Source organism: Stylophora pistillata, chromosome 6, assembly GCF_964205215.1.
Source record: "Stylophora pistillata chromosome 6, jaStyPist1.2, whole genome shotgun sequence".
Classification (NCBI taxonomy): Eukaryota; Metazoa; Cnidaria; class Anthozoa; order Scleractinia; family Pocilloporidae; genus Stylophora; species Stylophora pistillata.
This window is the reverse complement of record NC_142524.1, coordinates 8,775,032-8,799,090: the sequence shown is the minus strand read 5'-3', so window position 1 is coordinate 8,799,090 and position 24,059 is coordinate 8,775,032. Positions and strand designations below refer to the sequence as shown.

Here is a 24,059-nt window from a genome sequence, read left to right as displayed (position 1 = left end):
TATTTACCTCCGAGCAACTTGGGAAAAAATGGCGTGCCGGTTTGCATCCGTGACAAGCGAAGAAATCACTCAAATAACGACGAAGCAGTCCCTGAAAACACAGAAAGTGACTAAATATGGTTTGGCCGTGTTTAAAGGTAATGGTAACCAACAGTTTATCGATAAAAACCAATGAAAAAGGTTTTGTTTACAAATGCAAACTAATCTTGCGTAACCTCACTTGTTCACTTGAAAATCAAAGTTAAATGGTATTTTTTACAGAATGGTTTCAAATACAAAAAGAGTTTGAAACACCATTTGAAGAAGTGTCGCCACCAGAGCTAAACAAATGTCTTCAGAAATTTTATCTGTCTGCGAAAAAACGAGACGGCAGGTTTTACAACAAAAACAAAAAATCACTTACCGCGATCCGAGCCGCGTTGAATCGTTAATTACATTACACGCGGGAAAATATTGGAATCGTTGCTGGAATGTATGAATTAAAATCAATTTTTGGTGGTGTATATTATCTCACTGTTTCAGTAAATACTAAAACAACTTTTCACCTCAGTGTCGGTGGTTAGCGGTGAATATTTACCTCCACTTCTGTGAATAGTTGTTAATTATCGCTAACTAGAGAATCTCGTTTGCAAAACAAATTCTCCTTGTCAGCACCTTAGGAAATGATTAGACAACAGTATGGAGAATATGCAGACTGATGTTTGGGTGTTTGGGTGGAAAACAGGATGAATACAAATATTACTGCTTTTTTTATAGTATGCTCGACAAAGTGGGTTTGATAACTGCAGGGAAATCTTCAGTGTGATATACAAGAAGCACAATTCTGAAACTTCCCACAAGTGTGCTGAATCAGCACTTTGCAAGTCTCTTTATCTGGCAGGATTTCGCTGGATAGAAGCTGATCTTATTTCTTCTGTTGTCGGAAGTCAACGTCGGACATGTTTGATTGTTTACAGGCCAAATTTAGTTCCTAACTGTCAGGTTGAAAATGGTGTCAAATGGGGCTTCATTGCAACATCTGCACTACTAAATTTTGTGAGGATATTGTCACTATTTTGAGTTCATCTGATGATGGAAAACAAACTGCGAGGCAAGTGAAAGCTTTGACGAATAATTTTGAGGAGAAGTCAAGCTCTCATTTCCCTGGTTTGGTATGTATGCAGTGCACTTTTTAAACCATCACCACCCAACTCGCGTATGGTGATCGTACAAGGTTCATTTACCTACGAGTTGTTTCATAATCTGTTGGTAAAAATCAAAACTAAGTTTGAATTCGAAAAGTTAGGCACGCACTCATATGGTTAAAAGTAGATGCTGTACCTTTACAAATGTGTCTAAATATGAATCATTCCCGATACTCTTTTCTCCATAAGGTGAGCTGCATTGGACCATATACTTTCATTCTATTAGGGTGATTTATCCATAATTAAGAAAACAATTATTTTTCACTTACTAAAGTAAACGGAGAGAAATTTTCAAAAGAGAACTGTAATTGTTTGTCTTACGACGTGGTTACTTAGGATGTGGATCGCGACGTTTCCACTTCACGCTGCTAGTCTTTTTCAGGCGATGAGGTCTATTAAAGAAGACTAGCAGTATGCAGTCGAAACGTTGCGATCCACATACAAAGTGACCACGTTGGGAGACAAACGATTACAGTTCTCCTTTGAAAGTGTTATTTACCACGATGACTAATCAACTCCTATTTTACGGTATAAAGTGGAATTTCTTTTTACAAAATAAATACTATTAAGCACAAAGGTGATGATAAGAATATAAAGTGTACATAGTTAAGGAAAACTGTTTGATGTTACACTGTATTTTCAGAGCTAAACTTGTAAAAGTGTACCGCAGATAAGAGCGCTGGGAAGCGATATCTAGATCTTAAGAGTGAAAGGGTCAAACGTGGTCGCCATTTTTGTTGAAGGGCTTTTGATGGATCACGAGCCGAAGAGATATGTCTTGTTTTGAGCTGTTATTAAAATTTCTGTTAACTTCTTCAACTTTTGTAACAGAACCGCCTCCAACCCACACTCCATTACCAATTCATACACGGACTACGTCTATTACCATTGGTCCAAGCATCCTTTCATTTGCGGGGGCACAGCTCTCCAAAAGTTCATGCAATTCTGAATGGCTTGCGCCAAGAGCTTGGGCATCCTGTGGAAAATAATTTGTTCTTTGCTGGTGAAGCCGGCACGAGTGACTACAAGTGCTTCTGTTCACTCTGCCATGGAACAGGATTAAGGGCTGCTCGAGAAGTTTACAGCATCATGCCGAATTACCTGCCGAATTACCCACGTCCATCCTCGCCTTAAACGAAGATCTTACGAGAATATCTCAGTGGTGCTGTAAAAACTCTCTTTTGATTAATCCGGACAAAACTAAGGTTCTAGCTGTTGGATTACCACAACTTTTAAAGAAACTGTCATCATTCAGTATAACACTTTTTGACAAGGAAATAACACCTGCGCCTGTCGTTAAGGACTTGGGTGTTCTTCTCGACACACACCTCAGTTATAACCAACATATCACTGAGATTGCCTCTAAATGCCTTTTTAAATTGTACCAAATTAACAGAATCGAGCACCTCCTGGATAGGAAAACACTTCTGTTAGTAATAAATTCATTTGTCTTTAGTAAACTCCAATATTGTTCAACTGTCTGGAGTAATACCAGCAGCAGCAATATTGACAAGTTACAAAAAGTCCAAAACTATGCTGGGCGAATTATTCTGGGACTAAGAAAGTATGACCATATTTCGGATGGGTTGCGATCGTTGAAATGGCTTCCTATTAGAGAGAAACTCATTCTAAATGACGCTACTATGATGCACAAATGTATTAACAAGCTTGTTCCAGACTATCTTGCTGATGTGTTTAAATTACGTTCTCAAGTCCATAATAGACAAACTCGATCATCTGGTGCTTTGGATATACCTTTATGTCGCCTGTCAACAGGGCAGCGCTCCTTTGCTTTCAGAGGAGCAAAACTCTGGAACTCCTTGAATGATAACATTAAGTCCTTAAAATGCCCCAGGAATTTTAGACGTCATCTTGCAAATGTCTTATTAAGTTGATATATTATATTATTGATATATATTTTGTAATTATAATATTATTGTATTTACATTCTCAATTAATTTATATATTTGTATTTTTTTTTTTTTTTTTTTCTATTGAGCTGAAAAGCCCACTTAGGGAGCATCAATAAAGTGTATGTATGTATGTGTGTATGTATTCATGTTATCGTAGAAAAAATAAACCGTAAATGACTGTTTAATGATCTTGAGTCTAGAAAAGGGAAGAACATTGTTGTTTCTTCTAAATTACTCTCAGTTGGAAAGTTCCGTCTCTTGAAGCCTTTAGAATTGTCAACTTCGTATTCTTAAAATTCAAAAATGGTACGTATAACCACGTGCATGAAATGTCCACTAGTTTACGCAGTTTATAGAGCAATTTTCAATTGAATGTCGAAAGTAATCCAGGATTGTTTTACTTTTACTTTACTCTGCTCTGTGATTGGTCCAGAAAACTCGCACCACCTTCTCAACCAATCAGATATAAAACTGAATACGATCACGACTTGATCGCCGGGTTTTCGGGCGCTTGAAGCAGTTTAGTTGGTTTACTTTGAGTTCTCTTTGGCTCTTAAAAGTATTTTCCTTTCTTCTGATTGACCGTTGTGATAACTTTAGTTTTGGTTCTCCGACACTCTTTTCAGGATCCATAATGCATTGCTGAGAAACAAATGTTGACACGTCATAGCTGGCCATTCACACTTTGGCGAGCCAAAGAATTCTCTTTGAAAATTCATTTTTGAAAATAACATCTTGACATATTGAGTCACCGCTTCTGGTCTGGAATTAAGTGTACTACAAGTAGTTAATTCTGTTTTATCAGAGCAAGTACAGAAGATATCATGCTTTCTTATCCAACTGCACTCCGTAGAGTACAAATAACGCCATAGACGAGTACAGATATCACGCGGTATTTGAACTCCAGAGAACCGGTTGAACGTTTTCTCGCATTGCGCAAGCGAAGAATTGGATGGAAGTTACGAAAAAAAAAATGGCAGACAATTTGAAGAGTCGGAATGGCTGGCGAATATAAATCCAAGTTTATTAGATGAGTCGAACGAAGAAAAACAGCTAGACGACCAGGAAATTCCTTCATTTATTGCAGAAAATAGAAACAACAACACGACAACGCGCCAATTCCGTTCCGCTTCGCATACTTCTGTCACACACTCCCCGTAAATAAATATCCGCGAAATTCGCCCGCACTGAAATAACAATTTGGCGTGTTGGATAATAAATAACTTATTAGACGTCTTGTTGTGTAGCATCGCTGAGTATTTTTACTCGTTATTTGTATTTTGACTCGCCCTACGGCCTCGTCAAAATACTGCACAACTCGTAACAATACAACTCGTAACAATACTCAGCATTATTACACGACTCGGGCAGTCAAACGGCCAATAACTAAAATCAACCAATCAAAATGCTCTATTGCCGGTCCAATATTCTCTAAGTATTGGACCGGGCACTGTCCCGAATGGTCCCGAATGATACCGCACTTGTGTCCCTTTGAACTTCTGTCGTATAATAAATCTCTTGCAGTAAATGGTTTGAACCCGGGGGTAACATGTGAAGGTGTAGTGTGATCGTCCGGGTGAGTGTAGTCCTGAGAAGGACTGTTGTCGGTGGCAGTGACTGACGTTTCGACAACCTGTGCGGAAGTCATCATCAGAGTCAAGTGAGTGATTGTTGTCAGTAGAATGTTCTTATTCCAGTTCGTGTGAAATGATCGGTTGGTTTTGCCGTGATGTTATTGGCTGTAAGACTCAAGTGACGTAAGTCGTTCGTGATTGGTCTGTTTCGGTCTGTCGGTAAAGCTAGGTTGTTCTTTTTCGGTCGTTTGTGATGTTTATGTCGTGAATGAGTCGTTTGTATGGGGCGGGTAGTTGTTGACATCTGTTTAGAGGGGTCTGTTCTAAGTTAGTAAACCAGCTTTCCAGAGTCAGTCGTTGAAAATAGTCAGTGCTGTAGGTTAGGCATTGCGCAGAGTCCCAGTCAATGTTGTGGTTGGTAAGTCGATGGTGTTCAGCAATGTGATTGCTGACATCACCTTTCCTCGTCGCCCGTCTGTGTTCAGTCAGTCTTGTTGTGAGGTTTCTGCCAGTCTCACCGATGTAGGAGGCTTGGCAGTCGGAACAATTGATCTTATAAATCGTTCCCTGTCTGTTCCTCGGTTCGTCTTTGTCTTTAACGTTGGTTAGTAACTGACGTAGTGTGGTGATAGGTTTGTGGGCGACGCGGATATTGAAGGGTAGTAAGATGCGCGAGATGTTTTCAGACATACCTTTTATGTACGGTATGGTTGCTGTAGTCGTAGGGGTTGCGGTGTCGTTTGTTTCGGTAGTGGTAGTGGGTCGGTGAGTGTTTCGTCGGATGAAGTCGTTGTTGTAGTTGTTCTTCGTAAAAACACGGTGAAGGTATTTGTTCTCGTCGGATAAGCTGTCTGTCGAGTCACATACTAGTTGTGCGCGTCGTGTTAGAGTTCTGATAGTTGTGGCTTTGTGTGATGTAGGGTTGTAGGATGACTCGTTGTTCCGACTGCCAAGCCTCCTACATCGGTGAGACTGGCAGAAACCTCACAACAAGACTGACTGAACACAGACGGGCGACGAGGAAAGGTGATGTCAGCAATCACATTGCTGAACACCATCGACTTACCAACCACAACATTGACTGGGACTCTGCGCAATGCCTAACCTACAGCACTGACTATTTTCAACGACTGACTCTGGAAAGCTGGTTTACTAACTTAGAACAGACCCCTCTAAACAGATGTCAACAACTACCCGCCCCATACAAACGACTCATTCACGACATAAACATCACAAACGACCGAAAAAGAACAACCTAGCTTTACCGACAGACCGAAACAGACCAATCACGAACGACTTACGTCACTTGAGTCTTACAGCCAATAACATCACGGCAAAACCAACCGATCATTTCACACGAACTGGAATAAGAACATTCTACTGACAACAATCACTCACTTGACTCTGATGATGACTTCCGCACAGGTTGTCGAAACGTCAGTCACTGCCACCGACAACAGTCCTTCTCAGGACTACACTCACCCGGACGATCACACTACACCTTCACAATAAATCTCTTATTAACCAAGCTTGCTCGAGACCGTTCTGGAAGAATATCGGCCCTCGGTCTTTTTTGTACGGACCGAGCGCAGCGAGGTCCGTACTGTCAAGACCTCAGGCCGATATTCTCCCAGTACGACCCTCGCGCTTGGTTAATAAGATATATATAATACACAACAAAACGTCTAATAAGATATTTGTATTAACGATGAATATATGATTTGGACTCGTTTGAGTTTTTGTTTTGAAAAGCATACTCAAAGTAAAAGTAGCATAATTTTATAAAAAAGGAGCATAGTTATGAGCATAATTGGTCAGTGCTAGTAGCCTAACATGGAATTTCCGGCGTTTGAGCTGGAAATGAAATATTTCTGCGGCTTGGGAGCAGTGGTTACTGGGGCAGTTGAAGTGCAGCATGGGTAGAATGGAGTGCTATAACAGGGTTGTTTATCATGTGGGAAAGTATTCTAGGCTAACACCTCGTCTTGCTCACGTTATTTTTAATTATTTATTTTAATCAAAATTTTTCTTTTTAGTATTCATTTGATAGTATAGTATACAGTTCGAGTTTCGCAGGGGGCTTCTTAGCTCGTTTGCGTTTCCTAAAATTATTTTGGGCTTTCCGTGCTTTGTTGGAATACATGTTTAGCAAATAAGGGCAAAGACCTTCCAGTTGTGCAGCTTTCGTAGGATGGGCTTTTCAGAGCATGAGTCATGGATCCTATCCAGATTTTTTTTTTATCCTTCTGGTGTTTTTTCCGGCAGGTTATTTCTGGCCTCTGTTCTGACAGTATTCTGTGTAAACTGTCGCTCAGCTCTGTTCTAGTTTTTCCACCACATGTTTGAATGTAATAAACGTTGTTATATGTGCGATGCTCGACCGAAACAGCCACAACTTATAAACCTAATGTTTTTTTCTAATTCATGTTGTACTACGTAGTGGAGCCGAAATATGCTATTGTTTCTAGCACAGCCTATGAAGGCCTGCTCGTGGTCACTAGTGATCACTCGTACGTGCTTTGGGACACGACCCCCGGTTGAAGGCTGGTCTACCGTATCCCTTAGCTGATAAGAAAAACCATTGTTGGGGGTAAGAACTTTGATTACATTTTTTAGCTAATTAGCCTATAAAGGTCCTCCTTATCAAGCTACGTTAATTGTGTAATTTGGTTTTAATGAAAATTGGCCATCGTAAAGGGTTTAAAAGCTGACGTTTCGAGCGTTAGCCCTTTGTTAGCCTGGGAAGCAAGCCCTGGGGTAGAGGAGGGGGGATTGGGAAGCAAGCCCTGGAGGAGAGGAGGGGAATTGGGGCCCTCGCCCCAATTCCCCTCCTCTCCCCCAGGGCTTGCCTCGCAGGCTAGCCCTTTCTCAGAGCGAAGGACTAACCCTCGAAACATTATCTTTTAAACCTTTCGCGATTTTGAGTTTTTGTTTTGAAAAGCATACTCAAGTTGGCCAATTTTCATTACCAACTCAGTTGGTAAGATTAAATTACCTTGTTACTCCCACCAACTCAGCACCACATTTTCTATAGAAACACACCCCTTTACGGAAATTGTGGTTTTGAATAAGCCAAATATAGTACAATTTTTAACCTTCTCTGAAATATTTGGCCTATTAAATCTAAAACTTTTCCCAAACACACGATGTTAATTGTAAGTATTTTTAAAAATAATGTTTGTCGGTGCCCATTCTAAAGCTTTGTCATTTGTCCATCTTGTGACGCCATCTATTTTCATGCATCACGTCCTTAAATTGTAAGGATTTCTGATATCAGGTCGTAACAAGACAAAAGAATTACGTTCCATACACGTGTTCCTGTTTCAGAGTGTTGGAACAGTTTTAATCAAGTTCTTCTCGATTTGTTCGTGCTGAAGACATGCACAGAAGAAAAGAGCTGGAGGTCAAAGAATTGCTACAAAAACCTAGGAAAGAATTGTGGCTCAGAGCCTATCATTCAAAGGAAGGAGAGAATTTAATAACTAAACTCAACTCGTTTTCAAAGCTACCTACAATCGCGAAACGAATTGCTCAAAGGAAAAAGATGTAACCTCACTTTTCCAAATATAACTGACAACGTGTACCTACGGTGTACGGTGGCCCATAGACTGAGGACATGCGCATGCCACATTTTATTTATCGCGCGATAAAATAAAATATCACGCGATAAATGGAAATTATCGGTGATAAATGAAAAATTATCGCACGATTATGAAGAATTTAAGATGGAGTTGAAATAAGCTTGCGCCAGCTAAAACGAGTGCTCACTGGGTCAGAGTCTATTTTTTAAATATAAACTAGTGAGCAGCACTTCTGCTCACTAGTTTAATTTCTGTTTCAGCCAGTGCAATCTTATTTCAATTCCATGAAAACACGAAAGAAAAGCGAGGATCTCAGAGTAGGCCAGAGTAAAAACTTAACAACGCTATCTTACTTTGTTGATTACGTGACTAACATCACGCACACGCTGAGCGGGAAATATCGCGCGATAAATTCTTAATTATCGCGCGATACTTTTTCATTTATCGCGCCATAGTTTCCATTTATCGCGCGATAATTTGATCTTATTGCGCGATAAAAAATATGTGGGATGTCCTCTATGGGCCACCATAATCCTGCCTTGTCATTGACTTTTCATCCTTTTCACCCAAAAGTAACATAGATATATTTCCGAGGAAAATAACATATTAAATTTACTAGAGTAAATTTAGTAGAGAGGCTGGAAGAGTATGATACATTTATTTTAAATGTTTTGTCCGCAATTGTTGAGAACCTGTTAACTTAGCAACATTTTGCCAATCTTGCTCAAATAAGGGGTGGCTGCGGAGCACAAGTAAAGCGAAACACTCAAGTAAAGGATGTAAACGATCTTATTAAATTCAATTTTTGAAGGCTTATTCAACAGATACAGAAAATTTCACTTAAACACCTTACCCGAAATGCTTAGCCCTTATAGACCTTATTCATAAATGGCCGCCGCGCGGAAACGGCCTGGTTTCGAATGCGTGAAAGCGAGGCTTGGTAGGCCAAGGTTCACAGATCAAAACAAAACCACAATGGCGTCTCACAGATCTTCTGATGGAACTGCGCGCGTGATACTCACAGAAGACGATATTCCTATATACGATATTCCTATATACGATATTCCTATATATGATATACCGAGAACGAATCTCTACCAGTCTATTTAGTTAATCGGCAACTGACGAGATCCACAAGATTAGGATCCAAACCGCGGTCTTGCCTGACTATCTACTGAAAATGTAGGGAGACATTAAAACGGCAGATGGGCTACTAAACGCCCCGGGCCAAAACAATGCTATTCAGAGAATGAAGAAAACATGGAAGCCTCATATGACACCGCCATTGAAGATGACCTACTCGGTAAATCTGAGGATAACGAATTTTTAAGAATTCAATTAGGATTTTTCTTTTTAGGCAAACCTTTTAATAATAGATAAATTATAAATCCTATATAGCCAATTTAACTGTAATATGTAATTATTATCTATTTATTTATTTTTTAATTAGATGAGATTTTAATATTTAGAGATATCAGTTGTAAAGCGCCATTGATCTGTTATTGTAAATAGCGCTATATAAGAAATAAATTATTATTATTATTATTATTATTATTATTACTATTATTAACGAACAAATCTCTCTGTACCAAATGCCTAGCAGAACATGCCCAGAATCCCTACAATATAGGGCGAGGGCCAAAATAAGAGCAGACGAGGATTTAAAAAATGAGATAAAGCAAATCCTTCACAACGCGGAGCAAGAAACAGTAAAGGTGATCATAAGCTTCTATGAACGTAAAATCGGTTGTTCTACGACCGAAATAAAGAAAAGAAAACGAGCCAAAACGGCTGGAACACTGAACACTAAGAACTGTAGTGCGATCGATTCAGCGCGCTTGGCGCAAGCTGAAAGCAATCAAGACAACTTAGTGATCGAGACAGTAAAAAAAAAAATAGCTGTACATCTACGAAGACGAACGATTCGAAAAAGCCGCAATCCCTGATATGCGAACTCATTTTAAACAAACTGAGACATTTCAGTATACACACTATAGTTCCTGTCACCCACAAAGAATAAAAAAGACTTCATAAAAGGGGGGATCCTTAGACTTCTACGAACAAACTCCTCTCAGACAATATTTGAGGAGAAAATTACAAATGAAGCGCATTTGCTATAGAGAGGCTACCCAGAGGACCTCATTAGCACAAGTCTCTCAGAAGTGAATTATTTAACAAGAAATTCGCTCTTCAACAGAAACAAAAGACGAACCAACGAATCTTGCCTTTTGTTACACAATACCAACCATCAGTGCCAAACCTAAAGCAAATTCTCATGAGACACTGGTATTTAATAGAAACACAACCACTACTGAACGAAATATAAAAACTAAACCATTCCCTTGACTCATCTGGTGGAGAATGAAGCAATTCAACCCTTCGAAGTTTCAAGGGATCCATAACTGCACTCGACCGCGGGAAACTAAACATTCCCGCTTTTGCTTACGCATATTAATATGAAATCCAATCTCCAAATGTCAATAGGCCGATCCAGCCCCTAATAAAAAAAAGGCTTCATTGTACCCAGTAGGAACAGAGATTGTACAAATTCAAGCAACTACTCAGATTACTGGGAGCAATTATCGAAAAAGGCTGTCAAGGCGATGATGGAAACGTATCCGGTTTATGACGTCACTCCATAGCAACCAGCCTTTTCGAATATTTGAACTTCCGTTTACCTGTGGCTCGTGATGATCCGCTTCTCGTCTTTTAAAAAAGATCATCAAGATCATTAACAGAAGAATGTCAATGAGTAGACTGAAAACGTCTTGAAATTGCAGGTACAAGTTTGGGGTTAGCCCAAGCGTGTCATTGAACAAGTGTTTTGACTGAGGCGCTGACGGCTTCTGGCCTAACACGCTAATTGCAAGTCGGCCAAAACCATACAAATAGATAACACATTAAACTTGGCCTCAGGCTTTATTGGGAAAACACCTCAGCGTTGAAACAATGCCAATATCAACCTTCAAAGAGGAGCAAATTTGGTTCTTCAAATGCTATTTTCTTGCAGGTGAGGACGGTAAAAATGAAAAAGAAAAGCAGGGTGAGTTTAAAACAGCTGGACCTATTTGCCTCAACTCGTTTCGGTCCATGACGTTCTCAAACAGAAGAACTCGGCCGTGATCATACGCTTGATCATTAATGTTTAGTATGGGAATAAATGATTGCGTTCCCGACTTAATGAGGGCAGATTGAGCAGATGAACTAAATCCGAACTAAAAGGCTCTGAATCAGTCCAGAAGACTCACAACGTAAATATATTTGCTTGTTTAAGGAGTCTCATTTTTCGAGCTTGGGCTACCTGTGCTACTATGATAAAACCTCTGGACGATGAGAAAATGAGAACTGAAAGTACCTCACTGACACTTGATTGAAACCGTTCGTATGCTCTATGGGTTTAATAACAATAATAATAATAATTATGAAAGTGAATTAAACTCTCTTGGAGTAACTTACTGAATTAACGGGGGTTATCATTTACAGTGAAAACTTAAGATCGACTGAGTACATTTCTGTATACATTAAGTACAAGTTATATACACCACACCAGAATATACATCACATTTGTTAAAAATACTTAGAAGTGAAAAAGTCTTCGGTGCGCTTCGTTCTACGGGTAGTAACGTTTCTGTAAAGGTAGAGCTGGTCTGATTTGTGCCTGAGGGGTGTAGGGACAGGTATCGTCTAAGCGTGTTGGTAGAAGAGGATGAAGAGGGTTGTTTAAGTCCTTCGTTTTACACATTTTTTGCACTTAACCATCCGAGTACTTGAACTTTAGGAAACGCTCCTTGAAATATGTCAACAATATCGAAAAAGAGCGTGAACGTATCAATTGAGACCTTGACCACAAACCGTGTCATGGCTTTCAAAGACAAAGGCTGGGCGCGTTTCGTCAAAACAGTTGCTTTATTTGGGTTTTTTTCTCCTTCCAAATAACCAATTATCCAAATATCGCGTGATATTTGTACTCGATTCTTGCGTTGATTGTACTCTAATTAGTGTAGCTGGATAAAAATCTTAATCAACATGACTTTGAAGCTTCATGATGCAGGCAATTTTAGACAAACTGAGACACAAAATACTTCCACCCATTTCTTTTATTTTGAAAATAAAGCTCTTCAGAACCATACAAACATACAAATACCGATACACTTTGTTCGCTGTTCATCTCGTTTAGCTATCAATCTCTATCTACTTTCTTTTGAAAATTTTCAAATTAGCTATAGACTATTATACAACGAAGAAATCTCAGTCGTTACAAGAAATATCATGTCTCTTGTCAAATTACGTTTTCGGACTTCAAAATACAATAAACAGTTAGTTCTCTTGATTCTTTCGTCTCTGCGAGGACCTGCAAAGAGACAATGAACAGAAAAGTCGAGGAATTTGCGTTGAAAATGTTTCGAGTCAAGATAAGCCTTCCTCCAAAGTGGATGGAGTTAAGTAACTGGATAAGTTTTCAAAGTGACAATTTCGATATTTACAGAAAAGGGGTGGCTGAACACAAATCAAACTTATTTGAGTAAGAGATGTATACGATCTTTGTATGAAAGTTCATGTAACCACATATAAGAAGAGATACGAAGAAAGATTTGATTGCACATTCAACGCTAACGTCATTTTTTTCTCTTGACTTGACACTGACGAGAAGTAAACACCGAAACGTCGTCAAAATTGTTTTACGAAGTATTTAGAATTTATTAAAGTATTTTAGTGACTTCTGCGATGCAGAAAATGCCTAACAGCCTACCCTGGTTTCTCAGCCCTGGCGTTCATCATTTTCTGTGGGACGATTTCTGTTTGGCGGAACCGCGCTATGGTTTTCGTTTTCTCCTCTTCGTCTTCTCGTCTCCCCGTTCCTGTTCAACTGCTCCGGTCTTCTCACTTGTTCACGCTGCTCGTGATTTTCTGCCGGTTCCCTTTGCTGCACAGCTCGATCATTTTGCATCAGGTAGTGAAGGACCATCAACAGGAGTATGTAAACGAATAGACTGAAATAGTCGTGAATGGTAAGCATGATGTGGAGAAAGCTTCAAGAACGGGCCAACAGACGTGTGACAAGAAAACCGTGGTAAGTTTTCCAACAGAACCGAAATGGTAATCGGAAAATTAATGGGCTATTTTTAGCGATATTAGTCATCACAATGTGCTCACCGAGCCAGAAAATAATGTGGGTTTCATTGTGGCCCAACTCATAAATGTATATGTATATCTTTTGAGACGTTTCGGTATGTAGCATTGCAACTTTTTACGGGTTGTACCGTGTTTGACCAGTCCGTGAGGAGAGCCGAAAACAAATTACTGCATTAATTCAAGTGCATTTATTTTAAGGCGAAAAAAGCTGCTAAGCAACGAAACGTGGAATCATTGCAAGAATAGCCGGCCGTTCGAGCAGATTTTTTCACGGTACTGAAAATAACCAACTGTCCAAATACATATATCTTATAAAGCTTTTTAACTCTTTGCAGCGGCCAATTTACAATTTCAAATCACCTTGTTACCCCCACCGACGCAGCACCAAGTTTCTTTAGAAACTTATCCTCTTTATTCATTCATCTTATAAAACGTTTTGCTGAGTAGTATAGCTGATTATTATCCAACTACTCTACCTACACTTAGACGAGTACAAATAACGTCATAGACGAATACAAATATCACGCGGTATTTGTACTCGTCTATTGCAGAGTACCGGTTAACCAAGTTTTCTCGCATCGCGCAAGCAAAGAATTGGATTGTAGTTACGAAAGAAAAACAAAAAGTGGCGGAAACTTGGATCATTTCTGACAACGAAGAGTCAGAATGGCTGGAAAATATAGGTCAAAGTTTATTAGATAAATCGAACGAAGAAAACAGCTTGACCACCAGAAAATTTATTCATTTAATGAAGAAAATGGAGACAGGAACACGATCGACAAAGCGCCAATTCCGTTCCGCTTCGTATACTTCTGTCACGCACTCCCCGTAAACAAATATCCGCGAAATTGACGTTTTGTTGTGTAGTATAGAGTGGCAAAGTATGACGTCACGTTGTCATGACCGCATTTTTTTCAGTTCTAAACAAACTGTTCTATCCAATATGGCGGACGCAAGCGTCATGTGAAGCTCCGTTTTACAGACTTTGAACTCCTTGTTTGACGCTCGTGGTACATTCAAGTTATGCTGGAAGTAGAAGGATAAGGCCATAATATCTTGCAGAATCTAAAATATTGGAGAATTAGGCGAAATGGTTCAGTGTTTCGCACCCGAATGTAATCACCAGTCTGAGAGTCATTGCTGTCGCTTCTTTGCATTCCCGAGCAAAGAAAAGAAAAAATCTGAGTATGATCGATGGAGAAGATTATTAAGGTTTGTATTTTAACTTACATGTATACTGTAAAACCAGAATATCGCAGCTAAACTAAAGTATTGTGGCTTTCGGACTAATAAACATGGTACTTGTTGGATTGACGCTTGTTTCGATTTACTTCTAACAAAATCCAACTCTGATGTAAATACATTCCACATCTCTATATGTTTCAACAGGAGAGAAGATCGAGAACCAAGCAAACACAGCCGTGTTTGCAGCTGCCATTTCAGAAATGGCGAGAAGGTATTTGGGCCAGAGATTTTTAAGCACAACGAAGGAAAACTTTTCCCTTCTAGCAGTAAACCGCCACCAAAGAAGAAGAAGAAATTGGAAAAAAGTACAGATGGCAAGGAATTAGTCGACATCGAAAAAATGAGAGAAGCCTTGCAGAGCAACGAAAGTGAAGATCAAGAACGGGACGTACTCAACGATTTAACTGCTTCGGAGATAATCCTTGAAGCAGAAGTAAAGCAGCTGAGAAATGACCTTCAACAACATGAAGAGAAGTCAAAATATTTTAGAGAAAAATACTCATGGTCTACGTTATGTGACGATGTAATACGCATGGAAACCGGTCTTCCAACTAAGCAAGTATTTGATGTAGTTGTACTTTATACTTTAAGATTCAAAGACTCAATAATATATTTTCATGGCTGGAAGGTGGAATCAATAAGTTTTGAAGACCAGATATTCATAACTTTAATGAAGATTAGACAGAATTACACGAACCTTCATATAGCTCAGTTATTTTCATGCAGTGAAACTACTATATCTAATATTGTCATTACATTTATTCATCTCTTGCACGAGATTTTGTTCACTTTTTTGATGTCAACAGTACCTTCTAGGGAGAAAAATAAGACTTGTTTGCCGTCATCATTTACACAGTTCAGTTCTTGTAAGATCATAATAGATTGCACAGACATTGAAGTTGCAACCCCTGGCCTAATGAGTCATCAAAGTGCAACTTATTCTTCATACAGAGGTATGAATTCATTTAAAGTACTCGTTGGTGTGGCACCTAATGGGGTCATAACATATGTTTCTAACCTTTACCCTGGATCAACTTCAGATAAGGCTATAGTGGAAATGTCTGGTTTTTTGAAACACCTTTATCCAGGAGATCTTGTTCTTGCTGACAAGGGCTTTCTAATCCAAGATATAGTTCCGAGGGGTGTGTCTGTAAATATTCCCCCATTCTTATACAATGGTAAATTTACTGAAAATGAAATAAAAGTAACTAAGTCGATTGCCAAATGCAGAATCCATGTAGAGAGGGCTAACGCCAGGTTAAAGGATTTTAAGATTTTAAGTTTTATTCCCTCTTACCTAAGATGCTATTCTGAAAAAATTTTTCAGCTTTGTGCTGCTCTTGTTAATTTGCAGTTTCCGTTAATCAAGGAAGGTTGTACAAATGTATTTTTTGAGTAGAAAATTCTCAAGAGAGGCTCAAGTCATGTTTTCGATGACTACAAAGATTCAATAGTTACAGTAATAAAAAGTCAATAAGTTATGGCAATTTCTTCAAATCTTTTTTTTTTCTACTTTTTGCTCTTTACTTAGGGTGTGATTCTTACTTAAATAGGCATGAAAGCATCACTCTAGTTTCTGTCTCTATTTTGGAAAAGTAGTCTACCAACAATTGAGATATATATATATATATATATATATATATATATAAGACTTTATTTATTGAGGATAGCACGTGATAGTGCACAAACACTAATAAACTTGTGGTCCTCTTAATTACAATAAATATATAAATGCAAATACAATAGAATCATTAATATATTGAAAAAAAAAAAAAAAAAAAAAAAGAGATTTAGAAAAATAGAAATTTAGCTAATTACAAATAATATTTAATTGATAAAATATATACTACAAGATAATATAAACAAGTAAGAATATATAAAACTACTATCAATAAAATTTACCGATTAAAATGAGCTAAGCATGATTTGTCATCATAATAATATTTAAATACGTTGTCTTTAAAGGCCTTAAGTGTATTAGACTTTTTTAATTCAGGCTTTAACTGATTCCATAATTTTATGGCAGAAACTAGAAAAGTTTTCCCTCCTTCTCTAGCCCTTTTAAACTTAGGTAATAAAAAGTTGTATTTACAAAATCTAGTGTTGCGTGAATGTACTGAACTTAATAATCTTAAGCTATCATTAAGATAATTAGGTACACAATAATTAATCCTTTTAAATAGTATTGAACATTTAGCTATCTTAGTAGAGTTATAAAATGGTATCCACTTTAAACGATTGAATAGCATAACTGATGAACTACGTGGTTCAGCATCTAATAAAACCCTAGCAGCTCTCTTTTGTAGCCTAAGTATTCTTAAAAGAGATTCATTAGAGCAAAGTGACTGCCATGCAACATTGGCATAATCAAATAATGGCTTAATCAAACTATTATAAAATAAAAGTCTTTGGTTAAATGGTAAACAAAGTTTGATCTTATTCAAAATTCCAATTCTTTGTGAAATTTTTTTGCACAGTCTGTCAACATAAGTGTTCATTGATAAATCGTGGTCAATGTCTATACCAAGAAGTTTAGCTGAGGGTACTTGTTCCAATGATACACCATTCATAGTTTTAAGAGATAAATTATAACCATCTGGAAGTTTCTTCCCAAGGCGTTTGCCTGTGACCAGTAGTGTTTTAGTCTTTTTTTCGTTGAGAGGAAGTTTATTGGTGTGCGTCCAGCATTCAATTTCCTTCAAAGAAGCAGCTAGTGAATCTTGTAGAGAATCAACCGCTGAGATATCTGCCGATAATGTCAGTGTGGTGTCATCAGCATAGAGATCCAGGTCAGCACCATTAACATGTAGAGGCAAATCATTGATATAAATGACAAAAAGTAAAGGGCCAAGGATACTACCCTGTGGAACACCATGCCTCACAAGAGCAGAGTTAGATGTCACATTATCAAGAGCAATAAATTGATGTCTATCAGTCAAGTATGAACTAAACCATTTACGTGCAACTGGAGTTAAACCATAGGCATTCAGCTTTTGCAAAAGAATTTCACGGTCAACCATATCAAAAGCTTTCCTGTAATCAACTAAAAGAAGACCGCTGACTTGATCATTGTCTAGATTAAATAACAAATTGTCTATGACTCGTATAAGAGCAGTGTCTGTTCCATGGTGTTTCCGAAAACCTGACTGTAAAGGGTACAATAGATTGTTTTCACATAAGTAATTATAGAGATGATCGTGTATATGACGTTCCAGAATCTTTGACAAAACTGGTAATATCGAAATGGGTCGATAATTGTCCGGATCCTCACGGTCCCCAGATTTAAACAACGGAATGACTTTCGCTATCTTCCAACAATCAGGGAATACACCAGAATTAATTGAAATATTCAAGATTTGAGTAATTGAATAAGCAATAGCTGGTCCTGCTATTTTCAGATATCTTGCACTTATCTTGTCAATACCCATAGCTTTGTTAGTTTTGAGTCCTAACAGAGCACCCAGCACAAAATCTTTAGTAACAGGAGGAATATTGAAAAGAACATCCGGATCTTTTCTTGAACAAACAAAGTTTTCAACCTTTGAATTGCAATAAGGTACATTAGGTAGTAGATTCCTCAGTGAATCAGCAATTGAAGTGAAGTGATCATTAAACTTTCCAGCCAAAACAACATTTGGCGTCTCAACTGATTTTGATACATCGCCCATTAGCGATTTTATGGTTTTCCAGATCTTTTTAGAGTTTCCCTTGTTGTTGTTGAAACAGGTGTTATAGTATTTATATTTCGTACTGCGAATCATGTTTACAACTTTATTCCTCGCAATTTTGAAGCAGTTCCAATCCGTGACACAACGACTTTGCCTTGCTTTACGTAGTAAAGAATCCCTTCTGCGAAGCGCTTGTAAAATATTCACAGTCATCCATGGAGCTTGATTTTGTTTGGCTACTTTTTTTGCTCGCCACGGACAGTGGGCATCCAAGATGTTATTGAACAGACCCATCCATGCATTTAAGATATCAGTTAAATCGTCAAAAACAAATGCAGTATTCCAAGGAACTTCTTGGAGGTCGGAAACGAAGGCGGATTTGTCAAAATGCTTCGTATTACGATATTGAATCGTTAGAGATTTATTTTGACGCTTGGCGTTATCCTCATATAAACGAACTCCAAATACAGGCAAATGATCTGACAGCCCATTGTTTTTGACGACAATAGACTTAATTCTTTCAGGAAAATTTGACAATACAAAGTCAAGACAGGTTCCGCTTGATGGTCGAGTAACTTCAGTAATGAGCTGTTTGAAATTCATGTTAGAAAAGGCACGTCCCAAGGGATGTTTCTTGTACGCCGGAGAAATAAAATAAAATTAATGTTGATATCGCCAGTAATGATGGTTTCTAAATTTAATAGATAAACTGATTCCAACATATTCTCGATGGCCTCATCCTCTGATAAGTTAGTTGAAGGAGGTCTGTAAAAGCTGGCGAATAAAATGGGACGGTTAGATTTGAATGGAAAGACTTCCAACCACAATGCTTCTATATTATTATGCTCAATGTCGACTCTCCTTCGATGTTTCAGATCGTCATTCACATAAATTAGAACCCCACCACCATATTTCAGGCCCATCCGATCCTTTCGGTGCACTGTAAAACCAGGGACTGAGTATAGACAATCTGAGAGGAGCGGTTTCAAAAACGTCTCATTGATTGATAAAATATCCAAACGTGGTCGACCATCTTCATTAAGAAGGAACAATTTTATTTGTTCTAGTTTTGTAGTCGTAAGCCTGTTGACAGCCTGTTGATAGATATAGGTTATTCCTCATAACTTTAACAACTATGATATTCTATGATTAGTTTCCTAGTTCATATAATCCTAACTGTACAAGGGAAGAAGAGAATCATTAACAGTTAATAATTTTCAATCTTATCAATTGTTCTACAGAGTTGAACAGTAACATTATTTTTTAATAAGGTAGAATAAATATAAAGAGTACAAGTGTATATGTCTCCTCTTATGTATTCACACTTATAATAATTCCCCCTCAATCATTTTAGGGTAGTAATGATGGAAATAAAAGTTTCTTAGAATATCAAGATTAGGTTTCCATTCCTCATCTCTATGAATGACCAAAGTTACGTGGCCCTTGACAGTCCACACAACAAAATAACAATACATTCTGTTTGTGAGATGGAGCTGTCCTTGAATTTAATGCCAATACCCAGACTTGTGATCCCTCTTAAGCTCAATTTTGTCCTTTCGCTTCTCCAAATAGAATGATTCTGATTCTATAACTTCCTCTATGGTTGAATTCCTAAAGGTATATGGGCATTTTACTTCCAAAATACCTTTTTGATCAACTAGACCATCAGGTGTGGCACCAAGAATACCTGACTCTTCAAACCAAATTCCTGTTGGTTCAACTTTTAAACAATGTGACATCTCAAATGCATTCACAGCTTCCTTTTCATTGTTGACTCCCCATGTGATGGCTTTGACTCCAGATAAATCATACTCGCCCATGAGTCTTTTCAAGAGTGATTGTGAAACTCTCTTGGCTGCTAAGACAGGACCAAAATTACTAGCTGTGAGTCTTCCCTTTCTAAGCATTGACCATGCTGGATTCTCTCTTTGACCCACTGTGAGTTTTGCTATTTCTTGTATAGTACTACTTTGGATTTTGCATTTTTCCTTAAAAAAAGAGAGCTGATCTTCCTTTCCATGGGCTTGAAGGAAGCCATCAGAATAAATTATTTCTTCGATTGTAAGCATTGGTAACGTCACCGGTTCAGGTTCAGGGCTCAGAATCCACCATAGTCCTGTGAACTTTCCATATTCACATAACGATCGGTAAATGGATGAACGATCTGCTTGCGTAGGTTCTCTCGATAGAGCACAGTACTGTTTCGGAGGAGGAAACATCTCAGTGACGTCCCGAACTGCAGGGCAAGTTGGCTTTTTTGGCTTGTTCCATCGACATTCGATGTCCGTACGACTAACATGATGTATGGCGTAAATGAACACAGCTGCGGCATGACTGCACTTGAAAGCGCCCTTAGGACATCCACACTCTGTCGACTCGATATTCAAGTTACTATCTACGTATATCTAAAGTAGAAGAAGAATAATTTTTATTCTTTTAGTGATTTTATTGGTTGTAAATAGCTCTCAGGCGTTCTCAGCGCTCCAATCGAACAGCCATCGAACGGATCCTATTTTAGAGGCGCTAAGAGCCATACTTTATGAAGTCGATATTATATACATCGGAGCCTATAATTTAGATATTAAAGCTATTGGGTAGCTTTTATAATTGATCTAATGATTCCCAACCGATTCACAAAATATAAACATAAACATACAAGAGAGCTTACGTACCGTAACCTCGTAGACTTTTGATCTCATACTAGCGTGAACTTTGCCTCTAAGAATGCCTTGATTATACATAAAACATTCTATATGATCAGATTTGACGTGGTTCTCCCCTTTTGCGATAGATTTCTTTTCATCTTCGAAGTAAGATAGCAAAGAAGAGATTGAAAATAAGGCCATGATTAATATGGCGCCATACACAACGAGACCTCAGCGTTTGTTTAGAACTGAGAAAAATGCTGTCATGGAAACGTGACGTCATGGCTTTGCTACTCTATTGCTAAGTATTTTTACTCGTTATTTGTAAGACCCCCGGTCTTTGTTTTCGTACTACGAAAACGAAGACCCTGCATTAGCCAAAAGAATTGCTTACTTTTTAACGAGAATTTTCTAGCAAGGAAGGGTGAACGACCGTAAGAATCTATTTTAGCTACGAAGTACAGTAGAAGTTGATTATTTATTGAGAGAACCCAAGAGTAATTTTTCCTGTACAGAATGCCTTCTCTGTTATTCTGTCACGCAATGCTAACTATAAATCAAAGGCGGCTAGCGTTCGAATTCTGTCTGCTGTTCCAGAATAATAATATGCGCTGTAAGTTTACCCGAGGAAACCCTTGAGAATATCAACACCAAAGTGGCTCGCATAGCGAAACAGAGCAAACAAGACGGGCCGTATGATAATACGGATAATAATGGGAAGAAACGCGTGAAGTGTAATGTATTATATTACTAAGCGTTGTTGCTGTTTAATGTCTGTTTAACTTGTAATTTCTACGGTTTTCTGTTTACAAGGTCTTCGTTTTCGTACTACGAAAACGAAGACCGGGGGTCTTCGTTTTCGTAGTGCGAAAACAAAGACCGGGGTCTTAGGTCTTAGGTCTTCGTTTTCGAGGGTCTTCGTTTTCGTAACACCCCAGAAGAAAGGGCAGAAAACTGTAGGAATTTGTTTATGAGCGTATTCGTCCAAGCATACCAGAGTCCTCTTGGCTACGTCGTTATGTGAAGGTTAGAAGAGTTGCAAAGAATGTTTGTAAGCTTAATACGAAGAGGGTAAACACGAATTATAACATAGCTTGTAAATCCGTGCAATCAAATTCAACTGCGCGAGCGTGCTTCAATTTTCCATTGTGCACGCTTATGACGTTAGCAAACAAATGCCTCGCGAAAAAATTTTTTCTCGCGAGTGACTTCAGCATTTTTCATTAAAAAACGGGAAAAACTTCCGCAAAAAAGTTAAATGAGACATGACAACAAGCAAACAAGCCGATGAAGATCTGCCTACTTTTTCTTTGGGAATGGATTTCTTTACTCCCGAGAAAGAACCCAGAGAAAGGGAAAACAAAACAATCAACGGTTTCATCTCGTTTTGCAACTCTAACCATTAATTTCCAGGCATGAATTCACCTGTCAGTTTTTGACCAATCTGAGACAAGATCATTGAAGCATAGCGAAACGAAACAAAATAAACAGCTCATTGAAGCGTAGGAGAGGGAATTTCTGCCCTTTATACATAAACTGCAGCGTTGAAAATGTTATAAAGTGAAACAATTGGTTTATGTGTCAGCTGTGCGTTCATCGAGACTTGAAGCACTTGGGAAGTTTGGAGAGCACATAAGAAGCAACGAGCAACTCTTAGGCATCTTTCGTGCTCTCCAAACTTCCCGCGCGCTTCAAGTCTCGATGAACGCACGCTAACGCATGAACCAATTGTCAATAATGATTATATACGAAATACCAATACTTTTATTCCAAGTATGTGTACAAAAAATGTTTTTTAGACAAGTTTGTATATATTCATATATAGAGAGTTTTTCGCATTTGTGGTTTTATCATAATTTCAATTGTATTTATTCCTAGTTCTACGTAATTGTAACGCAATTCAGTCTACGGACTGCCATGTTCGATATTCTAATACACTATCTATCTAAACTATCTATCTAAACTATCTATCATCTAAACTATACCAAATGGTAATTTACAATTATTGAACCCAATAAAAACCAGTAACAGAAACAGGATATTTAACGGAAGAGCTAAGCTTATATATTTAACCTTACTATTTAAGTTGCTTCTGTCAGTATCCTTATCCAATTCGCTGTTGTTAGCGCCACCTTCGAAGTTGTGTTCACGAGCATTCTTGATTTTTTCAGTAAGTGAGGTGTTCGTCTCTGCATCATAGTTTGTTGTTAAATCGGCCGTCACAGTTTTGCCGGTATTTTCGTAGTATGAATTCACATATGGCTCATTTGTTATCTCGTGAGAACTTGTATGAACTTTCCACATTTGGCTAGCTTTCAAGAAATGAAGTTCGTGGACCGGCCCATTCCGAAAACACTCGACATCATTTAGCGTTGGCCTACCACGAACGGCGTGTGCGTTTGCATGTGGGATGAGCTTATAAGACAGGAATCTTTGCAAAGCAGTCTTCACAAAACACAGCATTCTGTAAATTACGTTAATTGTTTACGAAGAGCGAGCTCACGATAACACAAGTTGTCGCACTCTCATCCGCAGTTTCCACGATTTACGCAAAGAACGCCTGGGACCATGATCCCCTTTTGGCGACCGAAACGGCTTGCATTTTCAGAGTAATAAAGTTACACAACATGAGAAGAAGTATTTGATGAATTGTTCTGTAAGGGTATATCGAAGGATAATTAAATTGAAGTATAGAGCAAGTCGTTATTTATCAATGTTTTCTTGTAATAGACCCATGTGTCTTTATATGAGTCAGACACACGTATCAAACCAGTGTAAATTTCAACTGAGTTCAGATATAGTTGTAGTAGTTTCAGATATTTTTCTCTTAAAAACAACATGAACTATTGAACAGTAATATTGCTTCAATCTACTGATTTCTGACAAATCCCCTTGGGTGAATATTTGGCAACAAATTATGACTTGGTACCAATAATAGATAAAAAATTCCCTTCTCCTTGCAGTTTAAGGCAAATACATTACCTACTCAGGGTCCGTAAAAGCCTTGAAGTCCGTAGAGAGGCTTGAATTCAAAAATAAAAATTCAAGGCCTTGAAAGTACTTTAATTTGAGGACTAGGGCTTGATTTTTGCAATGCTTTTACATTAACAATTTTC

At 38.2% G+C, this 24,059-nt stretch overlaps 3 protein-coding genes across 3 annotated transcripts in view; 2 read left to right on the top strand and 1 right to left on the bottom strand.

Moving 5' to 3' along the window:
* The window catches only part of LOC111328012 (uncharacterized), a 58,177-nt gene that overhangs the window by 24,075 nt on the left and 10,043 nt on the right, over window positions 1-24,059 (top strand). The gene's annotated exons all lie outside the window — the stretch shown is intronic.
* LOC148728111 (uncharacterized) lies at window positions 14,317-16,117 on the top strand. Its single transcript, XM_088724679.1, has 2 exons — window positions 14,317-14,597; window positions 14,775-16,117. Exons 1-2 carry the CDS (start codon window positions 14,476-14,478, stop codon window positions 16,027-16,029), a joined length of 1,377 nt encoding a protein of 458 aa, XP_088580805.1. The 5' UTR covers window positions 14,317-14,475; the 3' UTR covers window positions 16,030-16,117.
* On the bottom strand, window positions 19,173-21,227 carry LOC148728110 (uncharacterized). Its single transcript, XM_088724680.1, has 2 exons — window positions 20,971-21,227; window positions 19,173-20,703 (listed from the first exon to the last, which is right to left on the bottom strand). Exons 1-2 carry the CDS (start codon window positions 21,142-21,144, stop codon window positions 19,804-19,806), a joined length of 1,074 nt encoding a protein of 357 aa, XP_088580806.1. The 5' UTR covers window positions 21,145-21,227; the 3' UTR covers window positions 19,173-19,803.